This window comes from Zalophus californianus, chromosome 5 (genome assembly GCF_009762305.2).
Source record: "Zalophus californianus isolate mZalCal1 chromosome 5, mZalCal1.pri.v2, whole genome shotgun sequence".
Taxonomy (NCBI): domain Eukaryota; kingdom Metazoa; phylum Chordata; class Mammalia; order Carnivora; family Otariidae; genus Zalophus; species Zalophus californianus.
The window spans coordinates 35,797,410-35,824,330 of NC_045599.1; the positions used below are offsets into that span (position 1 = coordinate 35,797,410).

The following is a 26,921-nucleotide window of genomic DNA, read 5'->3' on the forward strand; positions in this document are numbered from 1 at the left end:
TGACTGCTTCCATAGTCTGCTCTCTCCTGTGGATCATTTGTTCTGGGGGAGGCCAGCCGCTAGAGCAGCCCTAGCTGAGTCCCACACAGCGAGGAACTGAGGCTTCCTGCCAAGCAGTATGACAGGTTTGGAAGTGGATCCTCCGGCCCCAGGCGGGATGACTGCATCCCCAGCCTACAAGTCTGAATATGATTCGTGAGGGGCCCAGGACTGCCCTGCTACTCACCTCCTTCCAAATTCCGGACTCAGAAACTGCAGGACATAATCAGTGCCTGCTCTTTTAAGCCACTAATTTTTGGCCTCATTTGTTACACAGCAATCGATAACTAACACAGTAGGGACAGTAAAGTAGTTGTTTTTAAGTTTAAAAAAAACAGTGGTCCAAGAAAAAGGGCATGTTCTGGGGTTTGTGCACTTGGTTTACCTTATTTGAAACATCCAGGTCTTAAATGTGCACTCTGTGAGCTTGAGCGTCTTTCTTTACCTGCTCTCAAAAATTGTGTGGTGTGGTAGAACATGCACTCATGGGCACCAGGAAGGCCCTGATATGAACTGCAGCTCTGTTTCCCAGCTGTGTGATCTCAGTAATGTTTATTACATTTTCTGAGCCCCTATTTCCCCATCTGCAAAGCTGGAACATTCGCACCTAGCTTGCTGGGCTTCTGCAAGGGTTGAAGGCAGTTATGTAGAATGCTCTTCCAAATGGCACCTACACATTGTGAGCACTCAGCACTTGCTGGTAAATAACTCCCTTGGACTGCTTTCATCTCTGTATCTAACTCGGTTATATAAACTCTCAGACGGTCAGTGGGATCCCAGCGCTGCCACTCACCGTCTCAGCCTCAGTTTCCTGGATGATCACATGGGATCATTACAGCCTCTAAGAGCTCACAGAGCCCTTAATTCAGCGGTGTGACAAACCCAAAACGTAGTACTGGGTTCATGGTACACTGAGGGTAGTGGATGCTTATCGCCGTTAGGGCACCAACAAAGCTTACACGCACTTCTGTGCAAAGGGGGGACGTAAGTCAAAGGGACTCTGTGCGGGGGTGGGGGGGGGCATCACTGAACTAGCATACATGGAAGAAGTGGAGCTACCCAAAGTTTTCTTCTGTATGCAGAAAAGCGACTCCCAGAACTGAGTTAAAAACCTCAAAATAGCCATTCAACCCAGATCAAGGATTTAGATAATAAATAACTAAAACTTGTGCAAATTTCTTAAAAACAGTTGAATGTTTGGGTATTTATATTATGCCAATCTGAGGGCGGGGGTAACTACTATTTCCAGCAGGTGCTGAAAATGGAGTGCCAAGTGTAATGCAGACCTTACACACTGCATCTCTGTAATTATCTAAGAAAGTGCTCCAAAATATGTATCTGGGCTTTAAAACATTTCCATCATGTCTAGAAAGGAAAAGTAAAACTGCTATGAGTTAGGTTATCAAAAGATTACAGAATTTTAGAGCTGCAAAGGTCATTTGAGGAAATGAAAATCCAAATAGGATTTACTTAACAGTCCACAGTTAAACCTTTTCCTACTAATTGTGTAATCGAGCCATCCGACTTAAACACTACATAACCATTTTGAAATGGTATGGCTAATAGTCTATGAAATTTGTACCTAAAAGCAAGTATAAGAATTTAATTCTGAAGCAGCGGTTAAGCCCAGAGGGCATGTGGCCTGCGGTGGTATTTTACTGGGGAGGTATGTTTAGCATTTGTTTGTTTGTTTACACTTTTTAAAGGACACTGGATGCTTTTAGGTAAGCTTGCTCTCTCCAACATCACTGCATGCCTTCCTTGCCCCAAATGTCTTCTCTTTGCCAGAATGACACACACTTGGTCCCTGTAGGCATTTGAATTTATAGCCCTGTTTTAAAGAATTGTTCATTCTCCTCCATTTTAACTAAAATAGTTCTTGAAATATCCATTCTTCTAAGGTTCCATGGTCTCATTCTGAATTTCACTTTCAGAAATCAATTTATCAACGTTACTATAATATTACTACTGCTGTCACTGTATTTATGTCATGGAAATAACTCATCAGTTAATGAAGTGCTGAAGTAGGTAAAGTGAGGACAAGAACAGGCTTCACTCTCTTGGGTCTGTGGTGGGTTCTGTAGCAGGAGGGCTGGGCGTTCCATGTGACCCCTCCATAGGACCCAGCAGCTGCTGACCTGGGCAAAGCCTGAATCCCTGTGCTCTGTGTGGGGTTAAAGGAGTAGTTTTATAATTGGCTCTTTACAAACTAATCCAAACAAAAGAAAATGACTCCTCTGACTCTTAAGGATATGCAAACAGTACTCTAGGCAAATAATAATAATCCTTCTCATACTGTGAATGGATAATTACACTTCTTTAAAAATTAATATAATCAGAGCTTTAGGTAATGCATTCAGGCAACACTACCTTCAACCTGCTTTACAAGTAACTAAAGTACATGATTTTTTCCCAAGATGATTCACTGGTAACATGAAATAAATAATTTGAGTAACTTCCAAAAATAATGGAATGAATTTCTCTTTCTTGCAGGAGTTGATGTTACTGCCCTTGTCAGTAGGCTGAATCCATAACAAGGGTAAAGTTCATAATATTCATATAGTGAAATCAGCTCCTCTGAAATACCTCTTTCTTGACCTCCTCAGGCAGTTTATCACTTGCTTCTCAGTATTTTAACCTCCGTACCTGGAAACTGTTACCTCATCCTTCACTTCAAGTAGACCGTGACCACCCATTGGACAGGGACTAGCTCTTATGCTGAATTAAGATGCCTGGCTCAGTAGAACAACAACAACAAAAAATCCCATCCAGAGACTTTCCCCTTCATAAGTTCTTACTGTCCCTCATTTCTTTTTTTTTTTTTAAGATTTTTTTAAATTTATTTGACAGAGACACAGCAAGAGAGGGAACACAAGCAGGGGGAGTGGAAGAGGGAGAAGCAAGCTTCCTGCGTAACAGGGAGCCCGATGCGGGGCTCGATCCCAGGACCCTGAGATCATGACCTGAGCAGGGCTCAATCCCAGGACCCTGGGATCATGACCCGAGCCGAAGGCAGAAGCTTAACGACTGAGCCAGCCAGGCGCCCCTTACTGTCCCTCATTTCTGTCACACTGGAATAGTTGGTAGTTTCAGAGCCAACTACCTGCTGGGAGTTAAAGCCCATGATTCTCGTACAATGAACATGATGTTACCGCCCAAACCTAACACCGCCATTTCACACGACACCCCTTTCTTACAGTTACCTTCTGTTCTCTGACCAAACTCCTGCCCCTGAATTCATACTTTTCTGTTTTATTCTAGTTCTGCTTGTGTTGCTTTTTAAAATCTCTTTCCCACTGGAAGGCCTAAGAGGCCACCTCCCCACCCCACCAGCCCTTCCTGACGTCCAACCTGAATGGGGTTTACATATAACAGAAACTTCAAAATCTACCTTGGGAGACAAGAACCCAATAGAGGAAAAATAAAACTCTTCAAAATACACACTACCTTCCACCGCTCTTTTGAAGAACACTTTGCAGCTCCCGCAAGTCAAGACCCCGTAATGACAGCCCGAGGCTTCGTCAGAGCACACAAGGCAGAGTTTGGGAGGTGGTCCCGTTGCTGCAGAGGAGCTGGATGGAGGAGAGCTGACATCTGGTCTCATCCCAGGGCTAAAGAAGGAAGAGGGCAGGGTTATGATGTAATTGTCATGACTGTCAAAGAAGTATCAAAATCCACTTCTCTTACCTTCTCACTCCCCAGCGAGCATGTTTCACACTGAACTCTGGCTTTATGGACTAGTAGGCATTCCAACTGCCCACCTAAATATATTCAAAGAATGTTGGATTCTTCTTTCAGACAAAATTAAGAGTGAGGTCATTTCTTTTTAAGTATTCCTTCAGAAGAATGGTGAAAATGAGATCCACTTAGAAACTGTAATTGTTAGTTGCTGAGGGCTTATTTATATTCATCGTCCCCTTTATGAAGGTGTCCTGTGCGTACGGTATCACTCACCGTTTCTAAGTGTGCAGCTAATGAGTCTGGCTTGCCGGATAGCCTGCATCTCCCACCGGGATTAAGACACAGTATGCATCCATCACTTCGAAAAGATGCCTCCTACCCCTTTAATTGCTTAGGACGTCAAGTTAATTTTTGATTTTTAAGATCTTGTACAGGCATCTTCTAAATTCATTCATGTCTCAGGACAGCTCTGCCTACGTCCTCCCCGGGAGCTACAGCTTTTTACAGTACGTGAGCCTGGGCCGACATGTCATTCCCAGGGTCGTCTGGGTGGACCCTGCGGCTTAGGGGGGATGCAGAAGCCAGACTGTCTCTCAGCCCCGCGGCTGGCTCGTGGTGAGAGCGGAAAAAGCACGGGGCTTCCGCAGGGGGACCCCTGTTCTGCCCTCCCCACTCAGGAAGGGATGGCCTCAAGAAAAGGGAGGAAGGGGGGAATCTGCTGCTCTGCCCAGTTCCCGTTTTTCCTTTTGCGGACTTCTCACCCCGCTGAGTGCTGTTCTGGTGTTGGGAGATCCTCTATTCCTCATTTGTTTTGGAGACTTTCTACAAGCCCAAAAGCTCCCCTCAGTTCTATCTGCAAATGAAGCTGCTGCCCCCGGCCGATCCTCTGTCTGTGGAAGAGGCTTCTGTCAAATGGACAGTCCCCCCCCGCCCCCCAGTCCAGGGTTCCATGATGTTCTGTGCATGCTCTCAGGAACTTCTGGAGACTTCTCTCTCACAAGGTATCGATTCCCTGCTGAGTTTGGGAGAGTGGATGGAGCACATGCTGACAGCCTACAACGGGAGAGAGCCACCTGAAGTGACTCTGCTGTAGGTCTGGCGTGAGGCGCCCTGGATGGACGGAAGCTTGTAACTAATGCAGAGCTGCTGCTCTGGGCCAGAGTGTGACAGGAAAGTAGGAGGACCTTAGAGTGAGTGAACAGAGCGATGTGTTAGGGAAGCAAAAACTTCTTTGGCTTAAGTCCTGAAGATGCTCCTATTCTTGCTCGGCCCATCTCTGCCATCTGACAGCTATTTTTAGAGACCAACCAGTTGTTTATGGAAAATGAGTAGTAACATTTAAAGATTTCAAAGGTTGCTTCTGTAATTTTTCCTCACCCAATTATATGTGTTGACATACATTACAAACACATACGTGTATGTATTTAATTTTTTTTTTTTTTTAAATAGTGCTCTGTAGTAGAGGCATAGCTCAGTGACGCTGCAGGCTCAGTTCCAGATCACAGACAACAGTGAAGGGAGTATCGCAAGAAACCAAGTCAAATGACTTTTTTGATTTCCTAGTGCATATAAAAGTTATTTTGTAGTCTACTAAGGTGTGCAAGAGCTTTATGTCTACAAAAACAAGGTATAGGGACACCTGGGTGGCTCAGTCGGTTAAGCATCTGCCTTCGGCTCAGGTCATGATCCCAGGGTCCTGGGATTGAGCCCCGCATCAGGCTCCCTGCTCAGCGGAGAGCCTGCTTCTCCCTCTGCCCGCTGCAACCCCTGCTTGTGCACAGTCTAACAAAAAATAAAATCTTTAAAAAAAAACCCCCAAAACAAAGTATATACCTTAATTTAAAAATACTTCATTGCTAAAAAATGCTAACCGTCATCTGAGTTTTCAGCGAGTCACCACCACAGATCACTATAACTATAGTAAACAAAAAAATCTGAAATAGAGAATTACCATAATGTGACACAGAGATACAAATGAACAAATGCTGTGGGAAAAATGGCACCGAAAGGCTTGCTCGACTTTGCATTTTTTACAAACTGCCGCTCTGTGCCAACCCTAAGTGCATAAAGCAGAGTGCCCTATGACGAGGTGTGCCTGTCCTCTAGCTGTAAAAGGCTTCATGAGTACAACCTCATCGAGCCTCTCAGCAGCCCTATGGAAGGATGGCGTCACCCTGAGATGAGGCTGCACGGGAGGAGGAGGGTGATCAGGGGGCCTGTTTGCAGTCAAACCGACAGGCTTCAGATTCCCACCCTACCACTGAAAGGCCTGTGACCCTGGGCTGGTGGCTACTGCGTTGAGCCTCAGTTTCCACAAGCAGACTGGGAAGGAGGACATCACCTATGTGTGTGTGTGCGCGTGCACTGGGAAAACAGGAGAATACACACAACATCTAGCACATTGTTCCTGAACTGAGCAAGCACTCTGTAGATGTTCCTTCTTTGCTGTTTCAGGAAAACTGGAGATTTTAGGAAAAAAGCATTAAATTTAAGTATTATATAAGTGGAAAGTAGTATAAAGCCCCAAACCCAGGACAGTATTTCCCAAATTCTGTCTTATAAATTAGAGCATATGCTGAACCACGAGCGACCGACGGCAACAAGGAAAGGGCAAATGACATGAGCAAATGCACTGATGCAAGTGTAGCTCGGGGTCTGTAACTCCAGTCAGCCTCGTGGCCTCCCCTCAGTCCTTCCACGCTACCTCACGTCAGCACAGAGTGTGTGTAAAACTGGCAAGTGTACCACAGACAGCAGTGGAAGAAGTCCGTTTTGTCACACAGAAGTGAAGACACATGGCCCATGATGAACACCACTGGGAAACGGGTGAGGACAACACGGTACGCAGCTCCAAGTGCGACCCTGTGACACCGCCGAAGGACTCCAGTCCAGCCAAAGGGCCAGCACGACCCATGCGTGATTTCGTACTGTCATGAATTAGTCATTTGGAAAATATTGTTTCACTCAGTTAGGCAGATTTTCCAAATATTGACACAGTTCATTAAACAATATAAGAGTCACATCTGTCAAGCTCACAGTGGCAGACAGAAGTCGAAGTTCTAAATTTTGTTTGAAAGCTCAAATTTTTATAGACCGGCAACAAATACTGTCAGTTGTCTTCTGTGAAGTGATAACCTCACTTCAGTCATTTTTGAGAAAACCTTTGCCAAGCACCCAAGGCTAAACACCATAGTTTACTCATGGTAGGTCATGAAGAAGGGGGCTCTTCACCACACAACATAAACAATCTTACACCTACTCCTCTCTTTGACACAAGCCTAAGTGCTGTGTGCAGCCTAAGTGCATCATCAGCTTTACGCATCTTCCCATTTTGTCACACAGATGGATAGTAAAAGGACATTGTCAAAAGTGGAAGTTTAAGAAAATCAGTAATATTTTGCTTCCTCCAGGATATTCTTGAACTGTGAGCGCATAGCAGTGAAGACAATGACTACTGTACCCTCGCACGCCTGCAGTGTTACTCATCACTGCTTTTGGACCATCACTGCAAATGTCAACACAGTGAAAAAGGCAAACAGAGACTGTGTATTATCTTGAATGTATTTCTGAAAAGATCCTGGGGACTCCCAGGGGTCTGTGGCCTACATAGGGAGAACTGCTGTTACAGAGAATAGTCGGGATTCTAAGTCAGGCAGGCGAGAATTCATAACCTAACTGCAATGTAGTAGCTCGGTGACCTTTTAATCTCTCTCAATCTCAATTGCCCTATTTCTAAATGGGGACTGTAATGTGCCTGGCAGAATGATCCAGTATCGCTTACTCAGTTAGAGGCTTTCTCCCCAAAGACAAAGGAACAGGGATGATAAACATTACAAACCCAAATGGTGGTGTTGGTTAAATTGTGGTGTTGGTTTAGCCTTCAACTTAAGTGAATTAAATCAACATTTTTTATTTGGAGGAAAAAAAAGGCAAAAACAATATGACCTCAGAAAATGAATATTAATTACCATGGGGGGAAAATCCTGAAAATAAAGCTACTATAATTGGATTAATTTTTACCAACTACACATGGAACAGGTGTCTTCTCATAGGCTTACCAGTTTTTGTCCAAATACTATAAACCAGTGGTTCTCATTTGGGAGCAGTTTTGCCCCCCCCCCCCCCGGGGGGGGGCACTTGGCAATGGGTGGAGACATTTTTGATTGTCTCAACTGGGGAAATGCTACTGATATCTAGCGAGAAAAGATCAGAGTGCTGCTCAGCATCCCACAGTGCACAGGACAATCCTCCACAACAAAGAATTACCCAGCTTCACATGTCAATAATGCTGAGGTTAAGAGCCCTGTGCCATAAAGCTTTCAGCAACATAGAGGAAAAACAAAAATTCAACAAGGACCAGAAACATTTTAAAACCTCTTAACTATGGTTAAGTGGAGCAAGCACCCTACTGAGGCAGCCTTAAATATTCTTTGATTCAAGATAAGTCCAAAGGGAGTCTGAAAACAGAGCTGACACCAGGGACTATACAGGTCTAGTGATTAATTTATTTGTCCCTCCAGCGCTAGCCCTAAAAGGTGGTTTTTACACACCAAAGTCACCTGCATTTTTCTTATCTTTTTTCATTAGGAAGAATGTAAATACTCCGCTGCACACACCAGGTGATTACATTTTCTGACTGCCCATTTATGCCTGCATTAGCTAAAGGATTACTGATTTGTTTGATAATAAGCTATGGACTAGTTTTCAAATCAAACAGAAAAATTGGTGGAAGGCTTTCACAATATTTCTGTTACATGGTTTTAACTAGCACACATTTTGTTGTTTAGTGAGAAGAAACACTGATGATTCTCTTTGCTTTGCCTTTGTTGAGAGAGGGTTCTACTGGTTTTAACTTAAGGTACATATTAAGACAGTTTCCCCAAACTATGCATCATTTATGCGCACTCATCTTGGGGACAAGGTTAGAGCACCAAACACTATACTCTAAAGCCAGGAGCATTTTCAGTAAAGGATGCATGAAAAAGGTAATGCCTTTGTCACACCTTTGAGACGCCAATGGCCTGTCACTTAACATCTCTGGGCTTAGTTGCTGCCTGAAAAATGAAGGTCTTCCATCAGTAAACTCTAAGAGCTTGCCCATGTTTCCCAAGGTGGGGCTGGAGGTATAGGGAAGGAAGAATACATCTGGGTCTGCAAAAAGCTTCTTTGGTCTTGTGTATTTATTTATAGGGTCGCCTTGTCTACGTTTCTTTCTTCAAGTCTGATCTAACGTGTTTCACGGAAGAAATGTATTTCTTTGTCTTTGGAAGGATCAGTCCTCAGTCTGGTCACTGTGTTAGGTAACTTGAAACCATAGGCTGCATGTGTTCAGCTCTGTTCCCTGCATCGGCAGACATGAATTTTAACCAGTAATGATGTTGTGGAGTAAGGATGTGTGTTCCTCACTTCTTAAGAGCACACAGGGATAATGATGGCCTGGTACATACAGAGTTAGGAATGTGATCTCTTCAAAGAATTCAAGAACAGGTGTGACACAATGGGATGCTTACTACCTTCTCCTAATGTCTGTCACACTAGATACCAAAGGTTGAAACTGATGGCTGTGGTGTTTTGTTTTTTTTTTAAAGATTTTATTTATTTATTCATGAGAGACAGAGGGAGAGGGAGAGAGAGGGGGAGGGGGAGGGGGGGAGAGAGAGAGAGAGAGAGAGGGAGAAGCAGGCTCCCAAGGAGCAGGGAGCCCGATGCGGGACTCGATCCCAGGACCCCGGGATCATGACCTGAGCCGAAGGCAGACGCTTAACCATCTGAGCCACCCAGGCGCCCTGTGGAGTTGTGTTTTTGAGCTCACATCTCACCTGTAATGTTTTTTTCCCTATCTTTTCATGATTTGGTTTTTCTCATATACCAATGTATATATGTAGTTTGGATTTTATTTTTAGGGAGTCAGATGCCAATCAAGTTGGTTAAGCTACCGTGCTATTCAGTAGGTAAATTCATTATGGGGTCCAGAGCTGAAGGCCATTGTAATTATAATTATCTGCAATCACCCTGCAAGCTTGAATTTAGGCTGGTCCCAGCACCTGTGGGAGTCATCCTGGGTTTCAGTCATATACGTCCAGTTTGTAAGATTGAGTAGACTTTATCAGCTACGGTCTATTTCGGGTTTGTAGTTTAATTTAGAATTGTGTTAAACTGATGGTTTGTATTTGACTTCATTTTACATTAGTTTGAAGTGAACTGTTTTTGATTCTGGAATTTTGAACATTTATTGTAATTTGTAATACAATTGCTGTGAAACACTTGAATAAAGATGTTAAGGAAACCCAACACTGCTCATTTCTGCCCCAACTGACAAAAGGAACTTATTTCTAAGTTACTATAGTTAGTAACTTGGGCTTAAATGCAGAAATTTTGCCAATTTCAACCCCCTTTCCAGTCTTTTTTATTACTCCGTGTGGCATGGTCATGTATCTTCTCCTTCTTGTCCACTGTGACTGCAGCCATCTCAACACACGCCTTCCCTCTCTTGCCTTAACCACAATGATGGTTTATACTAAAGAGTCCTCCTGACTTTCACTGCTTCTCCTTCCATTCCTTCCCCACACTGCTAAAACTGCTTTTGTCCATCATGGGTCTTTTAATAAACTCTCCAGGACTCCTCCACTATATATAGTTCAAGCCCAAAAGGGTCCACATTCTGGCTCTTGTTTCTTTCTCCAATTGTAGGTCTTCCCACCCCTCTACACAAACCATTTGGTTTATCACTTAGGGATCCTGGATTCTATAAATATTTATGAAGTGACTACTATGTGATACTACATGTTTCCTGGGAATACTGTTATAAGAACTGTTCCCCAAGCCTGGAGTGTCCACCATGGCTTTTCAGTTCCATGACAACCTCTAGACTCCCTTAAACACTGCCATGCAGCACTTTACATAGCTGATTCTAGGATACCTTTTGATGGAGGTTTCTATCAATAATTCCTCTTAGGTAAGGGCCATGGCTTAGGCCTGTTTATATTACCATCATCTTGTACAGTGTCCAGTAGATGTTAATGTATTTATTTATCATCTTTATCTGTTCTGCAAAAGAATGTAAGGCAGCTAACATGGTAGATGTTTGAGATTATAGCCAGAATATAGGTTATCACCTAACTACTACTAGGAGCTACTGTGGAAACTCTTTCTTTATATACGTTACCCCCTTTAATGTGTTCCACAAACCTATGAGGTGAGTTCTGTTTTTGAGATTTAGAGAAGGTGGCTTGCCTAAGGTGACATAGTAACTAGCAAAGCCAGGATTCAAACCCAGGTCCTTTGGCCAACAAAAACAGTGTTCTTAACTGATACTCCACCTCTCTCACAAAGATAAAGTGGCAAAACTAAGAAACTGAGGTAGATCTAGGTCTTCAAATTGAGGTACGAAGGCCTTCTACTTTTGTAGCCAGAGGTCTGACTTCTTTAGTGATACACAACGAAAGGTAGCAAATTCCCTTCCAACCAGGATCTGTAAATCAAGATTTTTGCCCAAGTAACCATTGCCCCAAACAGGTCAAACAGATAAAAACAGCTGCCTTAAAATCGTGCAACAGTCTGTATTGTTGGACTAAATTTTCAAATGACCCACACACCAATGCTCATCTCATTCTGCACAATTAGCACAATTCCTAAATCCCTACAAAAACGTTTGTAAAATCAATTCAGAGCAGCTGTGTCCTTATTCATATTTATATTAGTATAAAGGAAGGAATGAAACTCTCAGAACCAACCCCAACTTGATCTATGGCCACATGCTTCCTCCCTCAGTCCAAAGCCAAGGATTGATTTTTCATTTCTCAGATTTTTATATTAGTGCGAAAATTTCTTGGTTTCTCTATCATGCCAGTCTACCAGATGAGAGGGTTTTGTCGTTGTTTTATTGTATGGTGTTTCTGTTTTTCTTTTTGCTGTATACATTTCCCTCGGGGTTTGGTGATGATGCTCTTACTTCACACCCTGGTTTCTAATATCCATTGGAACAATTTAAAGGAAGAATTCTAAGGATTGAATAAACAGTGAAAAGACTGGACAACTTGTCCCTCAAAGAGGACCAAAAAAAGAGGTAAAGAAGTCTTTAAAAGGATGTAAAAGTTACTTAGTGGGCATCTGCAATACAAGAAGGCAGATGAAGAATTTAAGACAAACGGTTTTTAGGAGGTGAAACAAAACACTCCCAATCATGGTAATACTCATATTTTAAGCCAGGTGATGGATATTTTAATTCTATATGTCAAGCTCCTCAAAGCTAGGTACTTTAATAAGTATAATACCTCAAATAATCGTTCCTACTAGTCCATTTTACTGACGACAGTTAAGCCATTTGTTTGCCCAAAGTCACATGAACACAACCTGGATCTGAATTCAGCACTGCCTTATTCCAAAATCTTTGCTCCTTACCTTCGTAACTGTGTTGTCTGGCAGGGACCTGCAGGGTAATATCCATTCAAGCTCGACAGAGTTTTTAAAATCTTGTGTGAGTCACCAAGTAGATAGTCTTGAGGTAAAGTTAAACATTAAAAATAATTTCTGCTTTTTCTCTCTTCTGTCATTAGTATCACAGAATAGAAATTGCCTATAATTAAGAGATTTGAGAGGTGGGAGGAAAAGGGGGATCCTGGGCTCACCTCCTTGCACGGACACATAAAAATCTGCAACTCTAAGTGGAACGGCTCTCGCAGAAAGCAGCAAAGACGAGCAGGAAAGATCATACGCAACGAAGGCTGTTAGAGAGCCCAACTGAGATGTGCAGGAAGGGCAGAGACACAGTTTGGCCAGGCCCCACACGCCTGCTGGGGAGGCCCACGAGTGGGAGGGAGAGCGCAACCACAGAGGCCGTCACTGAGGAAGGAGGGGCCTGAGCCCTGCATCAGGTGCCACTGCCCAGGTGAATGGCACCAATAATGACAGGCTTTGAAAAGCAATGGGGCTTACAGCCAGGAGAGCCAGAGGGCAGCAGGAAATGGGGACTGCACTCTTAAAGGGCGTGCACGCATTCTCACTTGTGTGGGGGCCCAGGGCAGAGGCAGCAGTTTGAAAAGCACCTGGCTGACACATGAAGGAAGTACATTCACTAACGGTGGGGTGTGTGCCAGAGGGGCAGGGATCACTTGGAGCACTCCCCGGGGACATGGCCCCGGCGGGCACCATTTTGTACTTGCCACTTCTACCTAGCTGGACTAGCACCGATGGACACCATTTCTAACACTTTCTCTCTATTGTGCTAGCACCATGCCTGGCCCCAGTGTTTCCCTGTGAACTCACCCCATCCAGCCAACCTGGAGCCCCTCACAAGTGGCTTACTGCCCGACCTCTCCTGCAGGGACCACAGCCCCTGCCAAGCACCCTGCCCTGGGTGCCAGCCCAGCAAGCGGGAACACGTACAACAGTTGCAGCCAGCTGTGCAGGAGGCCTGCCCTGCCCACCAGCCCGGCCATACTGCGGGTTAAGCCAGCCCCACACACGGCAATGAGTCCATATGAATCGGGACCCACTGCAACAGGAGGGGTGGACAGAGCCCACCCAGGGGTTACTCCTTGGGCACCTGGGTTGGCTACTGGACCCCACAGGACACCTTCTGCACAAAGCCACTCCTTCAAAATTAATAGATGTAACTGATCTACTACCACAGAGAAACAGGCAAAATAAGGAGACAGAAGTATGTTGCAAATTAAAAGAGTAAGACAGAAACTCCAGAAAAAAAAACTTAAACAGAGATAAGCGACCTACCAGATAAGGAATTCTAAGTAGTGCTTATGAAAATGCTAACTGAATTCAGGAGATAAATGGATAAACACAGTGAGAATTCAACAAAGAAATAGAAAAAAAAAATATATATATAAAGAACCAGAGCTGAAGAATACAATAACTGAAGTGAAAAATATACTACAAGGAATCAAAAGCAGATGAGACGATGCACAAGAAGGGATCAGTGATCCTGGAAGAAAGGTTAGTAGAAATCACCCAATCGAAACAGCATAGAAAAAAATTTTAAAAACCTGAGCAAAGTTTAAGAAAATCCTCTGGGACAACACCAAGCATACTAACATTTGCATTGTAGGGGTCTTAGAAGGAGAAGAGAGAAAGAGAGGAAATAATGGCTGAAAACTTCCCTAACCTGGTGAAAGAAACACACAAGCCCATCCAAATAAGGTGGACCCAAAGAGATTCACACACATTACAGAGGATCTTCAAAGCAGCAAGAGAAAACTTGTTCCATAAAAGGGAAGAAGATTTTTCAGCAGAAACTTTACAGGCTGGAAGGGAGTGGTACTGAAAACACAAGTATACTCTTTCTACCTGGTAAGATTATCATTCCAAACTGAAGGGGAAATAAAGGAGTTTTCCAGACAAACAAAAATGAAAAACGCTCATCAACACCAAACCGGCCTTACAAAAAATGTTAAAGGGACTTTCTTAAATGAAAAAGAAAAGGCCATAACTAGAAATAAGGAAATTATGAAAAAAAAAAAACAACCCACAAAACCACTCTGACTGCTAAAGGTAAACTTATAGTAGAGGTAGTGGATCAAGCACCTACATAGAGCTCGTATTATAAGGTTAAAACCCAAGAACAGTAAAATCACCTAGATCCATAGTACTTAGGGTACGCAAAATAGATCTAAAATAGGACATCAAAACCATCAAAGGGGATAAAAGGTAGTGCTTTTTGAACACGCTTGAACTTAAGTGACCATCAACCTAAAAGAGACTGCTATATAGAGGTGCACAAAAAATAAAGAGGCAGGAAATCAGACATAACACTAAAGGAAGTCACCGAATCACAAGGAGAAGAGCAAGAGAAGAAGAAAGGAACAGAGAACTAACAAAACAACTAGAAACAATGAACAAAGTGGCAATAAATACCAGTCTAGCAATAAATACCTTAAATGGACTAAATGCTCCAATTAAAAGATATATGGTAGCTGAATGGATTTTTAAAAAGACCCATCCATATGCAGCCTACAAGAGGCTAACTTCAGATATAAAGAGAGACACAGACTGAAAGGGAAGGGATGGAAAAAATATTCCATGCAAATGTAGAAGAAAGCCACGGAAGCAATTCTTGTATCAGACAAAAAGAAAGGGTGTAACAAGAGACAAGGAGATCACATAACGATAAAGGGATCAGTCCAACAAGCAGATGTAACACTTCTAAGGATCTATGCAAGGAACAGAGGGGAGCCTAAAGACACAAAGCAATTATTCACAGACATAAAGGGAGAAGTTGACGGTAATCCAGTAATAGTAAGGGAGTTTAACACCTCACTTACATCAATGAATAGATCACCCAGACTGAAAATCAATAAGGAAACACTGGCTTTCAATGACACATGAGACCAGATGGATTTAATAGATTTAATAGATGGATTATACAGAACACTCCATCCCTAAAGAGAAGAATACACAGTATTTTCAATTTCACATGGAATATCCTCCAGGATAGATAACCGGTTAGGCTACAAAACAAGCATCTTTTCATAGTGGTATGAAATTAGAAATCAATTATAAGATGAAAATTGGAAAAAAAAAAAACCCACAAGCCCATGGAGGCTGAACAACATGCTACTACTCAAGAACCAATGGGTCAACAAAGCCAAGAGAAAATAAAAAATAGCTCGAGACACATGAAAATGGAAACAGAACAGTCCAAAATCTATGGTCACAGTAAAAGCAGATCTAAAAAGTTTATAGCAAGATAGGCCTACCTCAAGAAATAAGAAAAGTCTCAAATGAACACTCTAACTTTACACATAAAAGAACTAAGAAAAGAAGTCCAAAGTAAGTAGAAGGAAGAAAATAATAAAGATCAGAGTGGAAATAAATGAAATAGGGAAAAAAGGCAATAGAAGATATCGGTGAATCTAAGTCTTGGTTCTTTAAAAAGAAAAACAAAATTGATAAACTTACAGCCAGAGTCATCGAGAGAGAGAGAGAGAGAGAGAGAGAGAGAGAGAGAGAGAGAGAGAGAGAGAGAGAAGGGTCCAAGTAAATAAAAATCAGAAATGAAAGAGGAAAAGTTACCACCAGTACATAAAAATATGAAGGATCCTATGAGACTTCTTACAAACAATTATTTGCCAACAAATGGGACAACCTAGAAGAAATGATAAATTCCTAGGAACAAACAATCTTCCAAGACTAAATCAAGAAGAAGAAAAAAACCTGAACAGACCAATTATTTAGTAACACAATTGTTGGGAGTTTTTTGATTATTGATTCAAACAAAAGTCGAGGAACAGATGGTGACCCAGGTGAATTCTACCAAATATTTAAAGTAGAGTTAATACTTATTCTCAAACTCATACAGAAAACTGAAAAGGAAGGAATACTTCCAAACTTTTCTCTGAGGCCAGCATTATGCTGATACCAAAACCAGAGACACCACAAAAAAGGAAAATTACAGGCTAGTGTCCCAGATGAACACTGATGCAAAAATCCCCAATGAAATATTAGCAAACCAAATTCAACAATACAGTAAAAGAATCTTACACCATGACCAAGTGGGATTTACTCCAGGAATGCAAAGATGGTTTCAGTATCTGCAAGTCAATCAATGTGATATACCTCATGAACAACAAAAGGATAAAAATCATTTGATTATCTCAATAGCTGCCCAAAAACCATGATAAAATTCAACATCCATTTATGATAAAAACTCTCAAAGTAGATAGAGAGAAAACATACTTCAACATAAAAGGCTATACCTAACAAACCCACAGCTAACATCATACTCAATGGTGAAAAGCTGAAAGCTTTTCCTCTAAGATGAGGAACAAGACAAGGATGCCCACTCTTGCCACTTTTATTCAACGTAGTATTGGAGATTCTAGCAGCATAGCAATCAGATGAGAAAAAAATAAAAGGGATCCAAAGTGGAAAAGAAGTAAAACTGTAAAACTCTTTGCAGACAACATGATACTATATATAGAAAATCCTAAAGGTACACCAAAAAGCTAGTTAGAACTTAAAATAAATGAATTCAGTAAGGTTGCAGAATGCAGAATTAATATACCTAAGCCTGTTGCATTTCTATACACTTCTCTTAAGAAAACAATCCAGGTGATGATTACATCAAAATGAATAGATTACCTAGGAATAAATTTAACCAAGGAAGTGAAAGACCTGTATGCTAAAAACTGTAAGACGTTGATGAAAGAAACTGAAGATGACACAAATGAATGGGAAGATATATCATGCTTATGGATTTAAAGAATGAATATTGCTAAAATATCCATACTACACAAGGCAATCTACAGATGCAGTGCAGTCCCTATCAAAATACCAACAGTATTTTTCATAGAACTAGAACCAAGTAATCCTAAAATTTGTATGGAACCACAGAAGACCCCAAATAGCTAAAGGAACCTTGAGAAAGAACAAAGCTGGAGGTATCCTGCTGCCTGATTTCAAAGTATACAAGGCTGTAGTAATTAAAACAATTTGGTCCTGCCAAAAAAACAGACACACAGATTAATGGAACAGAACAGAGAGCCCAGAAATAAACCCATGCTTATACAGTCAATTCGTTTATGACAAAGGCAAGGGAGAAAAGATAATCTCTTCAATAAATGGTATTGAGAAAACTAAACAGGCACAACAATGAAATTGGATCACTTTAAGAAACTCAAAATGGATTAAAAGACTTAAATATAAGACCAGAAACCATAAAATTCATAGAAGAAAACATAAGCAGTAAGCTCCTGGGCATCAGTCTGAGCAATATTTCTTTGGATTTGTCTCCTCAGGCATGCAGAACCAAAGCAAATATAAACAAATGGGAATACATGGAATTAAAATGCTTTTGCATAGTGAAGGAAACAAAAAGACAAAACAAAACAAAAAGGCAACTTCCTGAATGGGAGAAAGTATTTGTAAATGATACCCCTGATATGAGGCTAACATCCAAAATATATAAGGCACTGACACAACTAAACAAACAAAAAAACAAAACAAACCCACAAACAATCCAATTTAAAATGGATTCCGAGGACATGAATAGGCATTTTTCCAAAGAAGAAATCCAGAAGGTCAACAGACACATAAAAAGATGATCAGTGTCACTCATCATCAGGGAAACACGTCAAAACCACAATGAGATATTGCCTTACACCTGTCAGTCTGGTGTTATTATTAAAAAGACAAGAAATAACAAGCGTCGGTGAGGATGTAGAGAAAAGAGAACCGCCGTGCACTGTTGGCGGGAATGCAAACCAGTGCAGCCTCTGTGGAAAACAGAGGGTCCTCAAAAAATTAAAAATACAACTACCATACAATCAAGCCGTTTCCCTTCTGAGTATTTATCTAGAAAAAAGATGAAAACACTAATTCAAAAAGATATATATATATATACACCATATTTACTGCAGCATTATTTCCAATAGCCAAGATATGGGAGCAACCTCAGTGTCCAGTGATAGATGAATGGATAAAGCAAGTGTGGTGTATGTATGTATGAGGGAATATTACTCAGCTATAAAAAAGGAATGGAATCTTGCCATTGGTGAGAGCATGAATGAACCTAGAGGGTATTATGCTAAATGAAAAAAGAAAAGAAAGACAAATACTGTGTGATTTCACTTATATATGGAATCTAAAAACCAGAATGAACTAACAAAACAGAAACAGACTCATATATACAGAGAACAATCTGATGGTTGCCAGAGGGGAGGGAAATGGGCAGATGGGCAAATACAGGAAGGTAATTAGAAGATACAAAATTCAAGTTATAAATAAGATAGGGAAATGCAATGTACAGCATAGGCAATATACTTACTAATATTGTAACAACTCTGTATGGTGACAGATGGTAGCTAGATTTATCTTGGTGATCAGTTCACAATGTTTATAAACATTAAATCAGTATGGTGTGTATCTGAAACTATAATAATATTGTATTCTAACTATAATTCAATTTTTTAAAAAGGTATGAAAGTATCCATGTCATCTCCATTTTCTTAAGATTCTAGTTGTGTTGGCTTAAATCTTAAATTAGCATATTCACATTATAAATGATTAAGATGATGTCACAGTAGCCATTAAACACTAAATTACATGGCAATCATGCACCAAAAATGAAAACACAAATCGGAGTGTTTTGTATATTTATAATACTATTCTTACCTTAGAGGAGTTTTGAAGAAATTATGTTTAACGAACATAATAGACTTTAGACTTTTTTGAGACACATTTTGTCAGAATATTGTTCCACCAAAGTATCCTACTGAGGATATGTAATGATATCAATAGTATTCTATTTTTTTAACAAATGCGTAACAGTTTTAGTAAAATGAACTTTATATTACACAGCCTTAGCTAGAAAGGTGCTATCTAGCCACACTATCAGTTTTACAGATGGAAGGTTTAGATCTATTGACTAGAAAAAATTATGGGTGTAAATTAACAAGTCAACCAGTGTCAAAAAGACTGAGAAAGCCAAAAAAAAAATTGTAGTTATTCAATATAAGAGCACTAAGGTACTGTAATTACACATTCAAATGGACTTATATAATAACAGCTACCCCTTATTTAGCATTTTTAGGTGCTAGGCACTTTTGATATACATGGTCTATAATCTTCAGCACCATCCTAAAAGATCTCACTAATCCCATTTTACAGATACAGAAATTAAGACTCAGAAATGTAGAGAACTAGTCCCAGGGCCCTATAAAAATACTACCGAAAGACAAAGTCTAATTGAATTCAAGATCCCAAGTCTAATACTTTTTAAATTTTTATCACATACCAATAATAAATTTTTGGCTTACTATATGGTAGATTAAATTAGAATAGGAAAATGGAAGAGCTCCTATTTCACAGAAAGTAAGGTACAATGAGGCCTGAAATAACAGTTATCCTAGATCTAGAATTAGTACTTTTCACCAATAGCCATTATCTATTTATCTTGCATTCTCCAGATACAAAGGGTATAACTACATTTAAAAAGACACATGTGAATTGCTTAAATTCAGTACCTTCCTTACTTTGGGAAGATCCCTTGGTTATATAATTAAATCAGTCAAAACACACTGGAGAAGATAATGTACTGTGGTACTGTCTATAATGTATATGTATACTGATTTAAATATGTAATATTAAAATATTTCTCCACATGTATTTTCTCAACAAAATTTTATAAAAACAGTGATAAGCAACATAACCTATCATGTAGTTCCACTTTTGCTAAATCTAGCAATAAAAAACAAGCAAGCTTTGGTTTTTCATAGTCCATTTCAGTGTAGATAACGCTAGCTCATTCTAGAATATTCGTTAGAAAAGTAACTTCTGTTTTCTTCTAAAATGGTATCTGCCAACATTTTAGAAACCATGTGGGAATGGAGAAGAAGCTCTGAAAGCAAGTTATGAGGTGATTTTTGTTTTAAAATTTTGGGGCTATTTGGAATGTAAAAATTTCAAGGGCACAAGCAGCACTTTTTGGAGAAGGGATAAATGGTAACACTTGTTGCAGGTGGGAAATTTGCAAGCTGGAAGCTTTGAAAGTGATAAACATTTATGATCAAATAATAGTAATTCCATTTATAAAATAATTTGCAGATTGAAAAATGAAACCTATATTCTCTCAAACTTGTCTTAAATGCTCTGTCAAAGTTTCTGCTTTCACAGAAGTGTTACAAAAATCGTTACTTTAACTAAACCAAATCCCTTACTTAAAAGAATAAGAATGTGAATAGTCATCCATTAAGAAAGCATTTTAAAGTTGAATTCTTATGTAAGCAGTTGGTTGTGTATGCAGGAAACAGGACCTGCTAAATACCAGATTTGGCATTACTGTCAAAGGATAGCTCCAAAGTCTAGGAGAAATGGAACTTCTGAAAATACAGTCCTTAAGTTAAAATACCAAAGTAGTTTTCAGACTTGGTACTTTCAACAAAACCATCACTTCAAACAACTTCACAATTCAACACAGTTCAACAAATAAAGCAACAAATACGTTGTAAGCTTTTGAGAATGGAAGGGAGACAGGGAAGCAATACAACGATGACTTTGACAAAATTTTCATCCATAGTTTAAAACAAAACACAAAACATCTATCTGCCAAAATAGGTCACAAAATTGATACTATAAGGACAAGTCATTAATTTATAGCATAAATATCTGACAAGTCTCGACTAAGTGTTTCACTGGTGATAAATGATTCTCCCACATTAATACTGAGAGCTGACATGTATTTCAGAGCAATAAACAGCACATCACAATGTGGACTGTTAACTGTTAGGGATAATCAGTGCATGAGCTGAGCTGTTCCAGGCTTATTTTAAGACACTTTGGACACCCTGAGTGTTCATTTTCGTTTCTGTACTTTCTATAAGAACCACAGGCTGAACCGTGACACCCGAACGGTAAGAATTAAAAGTACTGAGAGCAAGATGTTAGAGCCACTCTCTCAAAATTAAATGGAGATGGTTGGCAAAAGTCAGCCTAGTTAGCTGGAGGAAGAAATGTGCACCCCTCCCAAAAGAGGGGGACAAATGGGCGCACACATATAATAGCTGGAAAATCCCTGTTTAATTTCAAAGATTAGAGAGAGAGAGAGAGAGAGAGAGAACCCTAAAGCAGACTCCCCACTGAGCACAGAGGCTTACATAGGGCTGGATCTTAGGACTCCGAGATCACAACCTGAGCGGAAATCCAGAGTCAGCCACTTAACCAACTGAGCCGTCTGCCTGTTTAAAATTTTAATTTTTTTCACAATGCTCCAAGAGAGCAAAATAAAATACAGTAAAAATTTTGTGATTTCAAAAATGCAGTTTAAACCCTAAACCCGAAAAGAATGAGAAACAGTGACTAAGGGAAACTTACAAGACAGAGAACAAGGGCTTACACTCTGCTGCCTCTGGAGTGGGGTGCTGACTGTCCTCAAGCGCTGTACTTGGGGGCCCGAGGCTCTCATTTGGGACAGGAAGCCCTGTGTTTCTCTCCTTGCTAGGATGCTCCATGCTATGGCAGCTCTAGGTGTGGGCTGCCCCATTTTTCAGTCATGGGGAAAAGAAACCTGAAGAAACTCCATATAACTGTTATCACCACACTGAGGAAAGCTCATTATTATGTCCATAAAACCGCACCTGTTTTTGTCCTAGTTCACTTCTTTACACTGAATCCATCAACAACTCAAGATTATTGCTTTATAGTCATTTAGAAATATTCCACTAGACATAATAAATTGGGCAAATAAAACTGAATTACAAGGTATTTTTTAAAATTATAAATATTTAGTTAGAAAATTTAGAAAGTACCAAGAAGTTTAAATGAGAAAATAAAGCCATCATACATTTGTCAGAGAAAACCAGCAAACACTTTTATACATCTTTTATTTTTTTAAAAAATGTATGTATTTATTTTGTGGAGAATATTACAGATGACTGCTTTGTATCCAGCTTTTTATATGTGAGGCACTGCTTATTTGTTGTTCATTCCTTAACAACATTTTGAGAAAATGTCAATAGGTTATCTCATTACATGACTTTTTGATGGTTGCAAAGTACTTGGCAGTAACTTAGCTACTCCCTTATTACTGGCCATTCTTTGTTTCTGTTTTTCCACTGTAATAAATATCAATGCACAGACCTTTGCTAACATCTTCGACTATATAACTTAAGTTAAAATCCCACAAGGGCAAGGAAAGCCAATGGGCAGTTTTACATACATGCATTTTCATGCACACTGTTAAACTGCCCACCTTCCCTTGTTTCAGGAAAGCAGACCCATGCATTTCCCCACATGTGCTCCTAAGAGAAAAACCTATCTGGTCAACTGTCAATTGATGAACACTGCCCATTTCCCTATTGGGGTGTTTGGTCTTCTCTTGATTTAGAAGACTGTTTTGGACAGTATTTCAACATTTAAGTCCACTGAAGACATATCTACAAAGCCAATTTTAAATAAAATTTTAAAATACTCAAAGTCTGATGGAATAGCCCATTCAGAATCATTATTGCTCACGTGATACTTCTTTTAGCCACATTACCACTTCAAGTGTTGTGTGAGCTTGAAAATAAAATGACCAGCCACATGTAGTTCTGGTTAAACATGCTATCTCTAAAACATGCTTTAATTTCAGCTTCTTCTGCGACTCAGTAAAATGAGAGTAATGGGCATTTGTTTTTAACGGCATAAACCCTTCAGAGTAAACACAACAAGAGAACTGATATTTTGTCAATTATACGGCAATAATGGAAAAAAAGGAGATGATACCAGCAACATTTTACACTGGAATGGGCATTCTGGGGCCATTAAGCAACGGGGCGGGGCGGCAGGGAGAGCGAAGAAACAACCTAATATCACAGTTTTCAAAAGGCTCAGAAACTGGGGACAAAGGTAGGGGTTAGAATCAGGGAGACTGATTCGATGTCTGTTTAAGAACATTTACAGGTTTCTAGGGGCACCTGGGTGGCTCAGTCGGTTAAGCATCTGCCTTTGCCTCAGGTCGTGGTCCCAGGGTCCTGGGATCGAGCCCCGCATCAGGTTCCCTGCTCAGCGGGAAGCTTGCTTCTCCCTCTCCCACTACCCCCTGCTTGTGTTCCCTCTCCCGCTGTCTCTCTGTCAAATAAATAAAATCTTAAAAACAAAAACAAAACATCTACAGGTTTCTTTTTAAAGAAATGACAGGCCAGGTTATGGGGGCCAACATGACTGTCAAAATTTAAATGTTAGCTAAAAAATGGAACTGAAAAAATCTCCTTAAAAGCACCAATGCACTGACAAAATAAGGATTTAGGCTAAAATCTAAAGGAAAGCACCCTTGCCACGTGCTCTGATGATACTTACACATTTAGACAAATGTAGGTTTCAACTAACAGGAGAGAAAACCCACTAGGAAAATGGACAAAAAATTATACAGATGCTTTACAAACTGAGAACTCCAAATGGCCAATACACATATGAAAAGTTATTCAGCTTCATTAATATTCAGGGACATGCAAATTAAAACCACCATTACACACCTACCCAGAAGACTGGCAAGAATTAACCGTGTGACACCACGAAGGGTCTGAGTTTGGAGAGTACATGGCTTTGGAAGACAGTGTGGCATCATGCAGTAAGAGGGGAGGCAAGACTATCCAGTGATCCAGCAACTCTGCCACTTGACATCTACTTCCAGAAATGCATACGCATGAAGAGATTCATGTGTGTGTAAGGTGAGATGTGGAAGAATGAGGATCGGCTTTTGTAGAATACCACAACCAGAAACGGGTCAAGTGCTCAAAACAATGGGAAGGATGTATGTGCAGTGGTACAACAGTATACAGCAATGAACTGCAGTTACATGTCCTAACGTGAATGAATTGTACGACACAAAATAACACACACAGTTTAAGTTCCAAACATGTGAACTAAGCTACGGTGTTGAAGGATGTACACACAGGGGGTAAGAGAAGCCTGAATATAATTATTGTACCTGTCAGGCTAGTGGTCACCTATGAGGAGGGGGAGCCAAGCAGAACTGTGATCCTGGAAGGTCCCACGGGAGGCACCCAAGGCACAGGCCCTGTTCTAATTACACAAGTGCCCGCTTTTTAATTATCCATTACATTGTGTGTAGATGTATGTGTGTTTGTTCTCATGTGTGCTTTGTTTCATAGTAAGAAAAATTCTTAATTCTAACGAAACCAATAGGAAAAGCAGCAGATAACTTAATCCCCGTGTTACCTCTCCCACTCCAGTCACTGATGGTTTCTTGTTGGCATTTTTTCTCAAAACTCCTAGACTGGTTCTCTTTCTTATTTTCTCTCTCATTTTTCCAGCTCTTTGTCTTTCTACTCTTATTTCTGGCTTATTTTCTTGCTTTTACCTCCCAACTCTTCTACTGGGCTTTTCATTTATGCTGTAACCTTTTTAATTTTAAGTTTGGTTTTATTCCCTGAAAATTCCCTTTTTTAAACATTTTACTCTTATTTGATGAATGCAGTATTTTTCTTATCTCCAAGCATATAAACAGTAGGTTTTAGGAAAGTTCCTTCTCTGAATACTTTCTATTTCCTCCAAGGTGGATTCTTCTGTTGTTTGTTTTGATCTTTGTTTTTCAAACTAGAAGCTGTCCTTCCTTTCACCCTATCTGTCCCCTTCTTCAAGGCAGAAGACTGGAGACTTTTCTCTGTGAAGAGCAAAACAGAAGAGCTCTGGACAAGGATTCCAGACACAGTTTAGGATAGAGGTGTCTTTAAAAAACAAAACAAAACAAAAAAACCCAGGAAGATTAAGTGAGCTGTTATATATCCACTATCAATGGAATTCATGTGGTCTAAAGAACAGAGAGGAAGGAAGGATTGAAGAAACGTTTAGAGTGCCTTATGGAGGAGGAGCAAGATGGCGGAGGAGCAGGAGACCTAAATTTCGTCTGGTCCCAGGAATTCAGCTGGATAGGGATCAAACCATTCTGAACACCTACAAACTCAACAGGAGAGCGAAGAAAAGAATAGCAACAACTCTCTGAACAGAAAAGCGACCACTTTCTGGAAGGTAGGACCTGCGGAGAAGTGAATCCGAGGCGATATTCGGAAGGATAGACGGCGGGGGAGGGGGCCTCTGTCGGCCGCTTCTGGCAAGTGATAGAGACCGGAGCACAAAATCGGAACTCTTAGAAGTCGGCTCCGCTGAGGGACGTCGCTCCAGTGGCTAAGGGGCGGGTAGAACCCTTGCGGGACAGTGTGGTCTCAGGACCCTCGGGGTCACAGAAAGACCGGGGGTGCCTGAGTGCAACAGAGCTCCCAGGTATCGGAATGGGGAAGCCGGCTGCAGAGATGGAGCCGAGGTGCGGGCTCTCAGCTCAGGGTTGCCATAAACTGTGATCCGCGGCCCAATGGGACCACTGCTCCTCCAGCAGGGACCCAACAGGCGGCAGAGCCAAGGATACTCCCCTTCCTCCCCTGGGGGGAGCAGTGTAGGAGTGCACCGCAGGGATCTGCTGGGTTTGGAGACTCCACACGAGGTCGTGCACCAGAGATAGAAACGCTCAGGCACAGGCCGGGTGAGCATGGAGTGCGGCCGGAGACTGGGGAGACAGGAGTGACTGACTGCTTTTCTCTGGGGGCGCACTGAGGAGTGGGGCCCCGAGTTCTCCGCTCCTCTGGGGTGGAGATTGGGAGGCCACCATTTTCACTCTCGTCCTCCAAAGCTGTAGGGAAAGCTTGCAGGGAACAAAAGCTCCCGAGAGCAAACCCAAGCAGATTACTTAGCCTGGGACAAGAGCGGGGCAATTCCGTCTCCGGCAAAGACATTTGGGAACCATGGCAACAGGCCCCTCCCCCAGAAGATCAGCAGGAACAGCCAGCCAAGACCAAGTTTACCGATCAATGAGAACGGCAGAACTCCAGCACTAGGGGAATACTGCACATAGAATTCATGGCTTTTTTCCCCGATTCTTTAGTCTTTCAAAGTTAATTTTTTTTATTTTCTTTTTTTTTCCTATTTTTTTTTAATTTTTCTTTTTCCCTTTTTCAGCCAACATCTTATCATCCCTTTTATAAAAATCTTTTTTGTTTTTCATTTTTAGAGTCATATTCTATCCCTTCATAGTCGTTAACCTTATTTTTGGTATATATATAAGTTGTTCTCTCTTTAAAATTTTGGGATACAATTTCTTCTAAAAGACCAAAATATACCCTAAATCTCTAATGTATGGCTTTATTCTAGTCGACTGCCTGATCACATTCTCTCCCTTTTTTTAATTTCTCTTCTTTTTTCAACCAATTTATCAATTCCTTTTATAAAATACTTATGATTTTCAACATTACAGTCATATTCTACCCCTTTATCGTATTTACCTTTATTTTTGTACATATATAAGTTTTTCTTTCTTTTAATTTTGGGAGGCACTTTCTTCTAACAGACTAAAATACGCCCAAAATCTAGTGTGTGGCACTGATCTATTCACCAGCCTGATCATATCTGATCATATTCTTTTTTTTTTTTAACTTTTTTTTCCTTTTATCTTTCTTTCCCTTTCTTTTCGCCAGGTTTCAGGTCTCTTCTGATTTGTTTAGTGAATATTTTTCTGGGGTCGTTCTAACCCTGTAAGCATTTTGTTCTCTCATTCATCTATTCTCCTCTGGACAAAATGACAGGATGGAAAAAAATTACCTCAAAAAAAAGATCACCTCAAAAAAAGAACAGAAGGCAGTACCGACTGCCAGGGACCTAATCACAACAGACATTAGTAAGATGTCGGAACGAGAGTTCAGAAT

The 26,921-nt window shown here is 40.7% G+C and overlaps 1 protein-coding gene across 7 annotated transcripts in view; it reads right to left on the reverse strand.

The window, feature by feature from the left end:
* NR3C1 (nuclear receptor subfamily 3 group C member 1) overlaps positions 1–26,921 on the reverse strand; it is a 125,220-nt gene that overhangs the window by 24,786 nt on the left and 73,513 nt on the right. For all 7 annotated transcript variants that reach the window (XM_027604647.2, XM_027604648.2, XM_027604649.2 and 4 more), the window contains exon 3: positions 3,487–3,650. In XM_027604647.2, the coding sequence (XP_027460448.1) occupies positions 3,487–3,650 (164 nt within the window). The remainder of the gene's footprint in view (positions 1–3,486; positions 3,651–26,921) is intronic.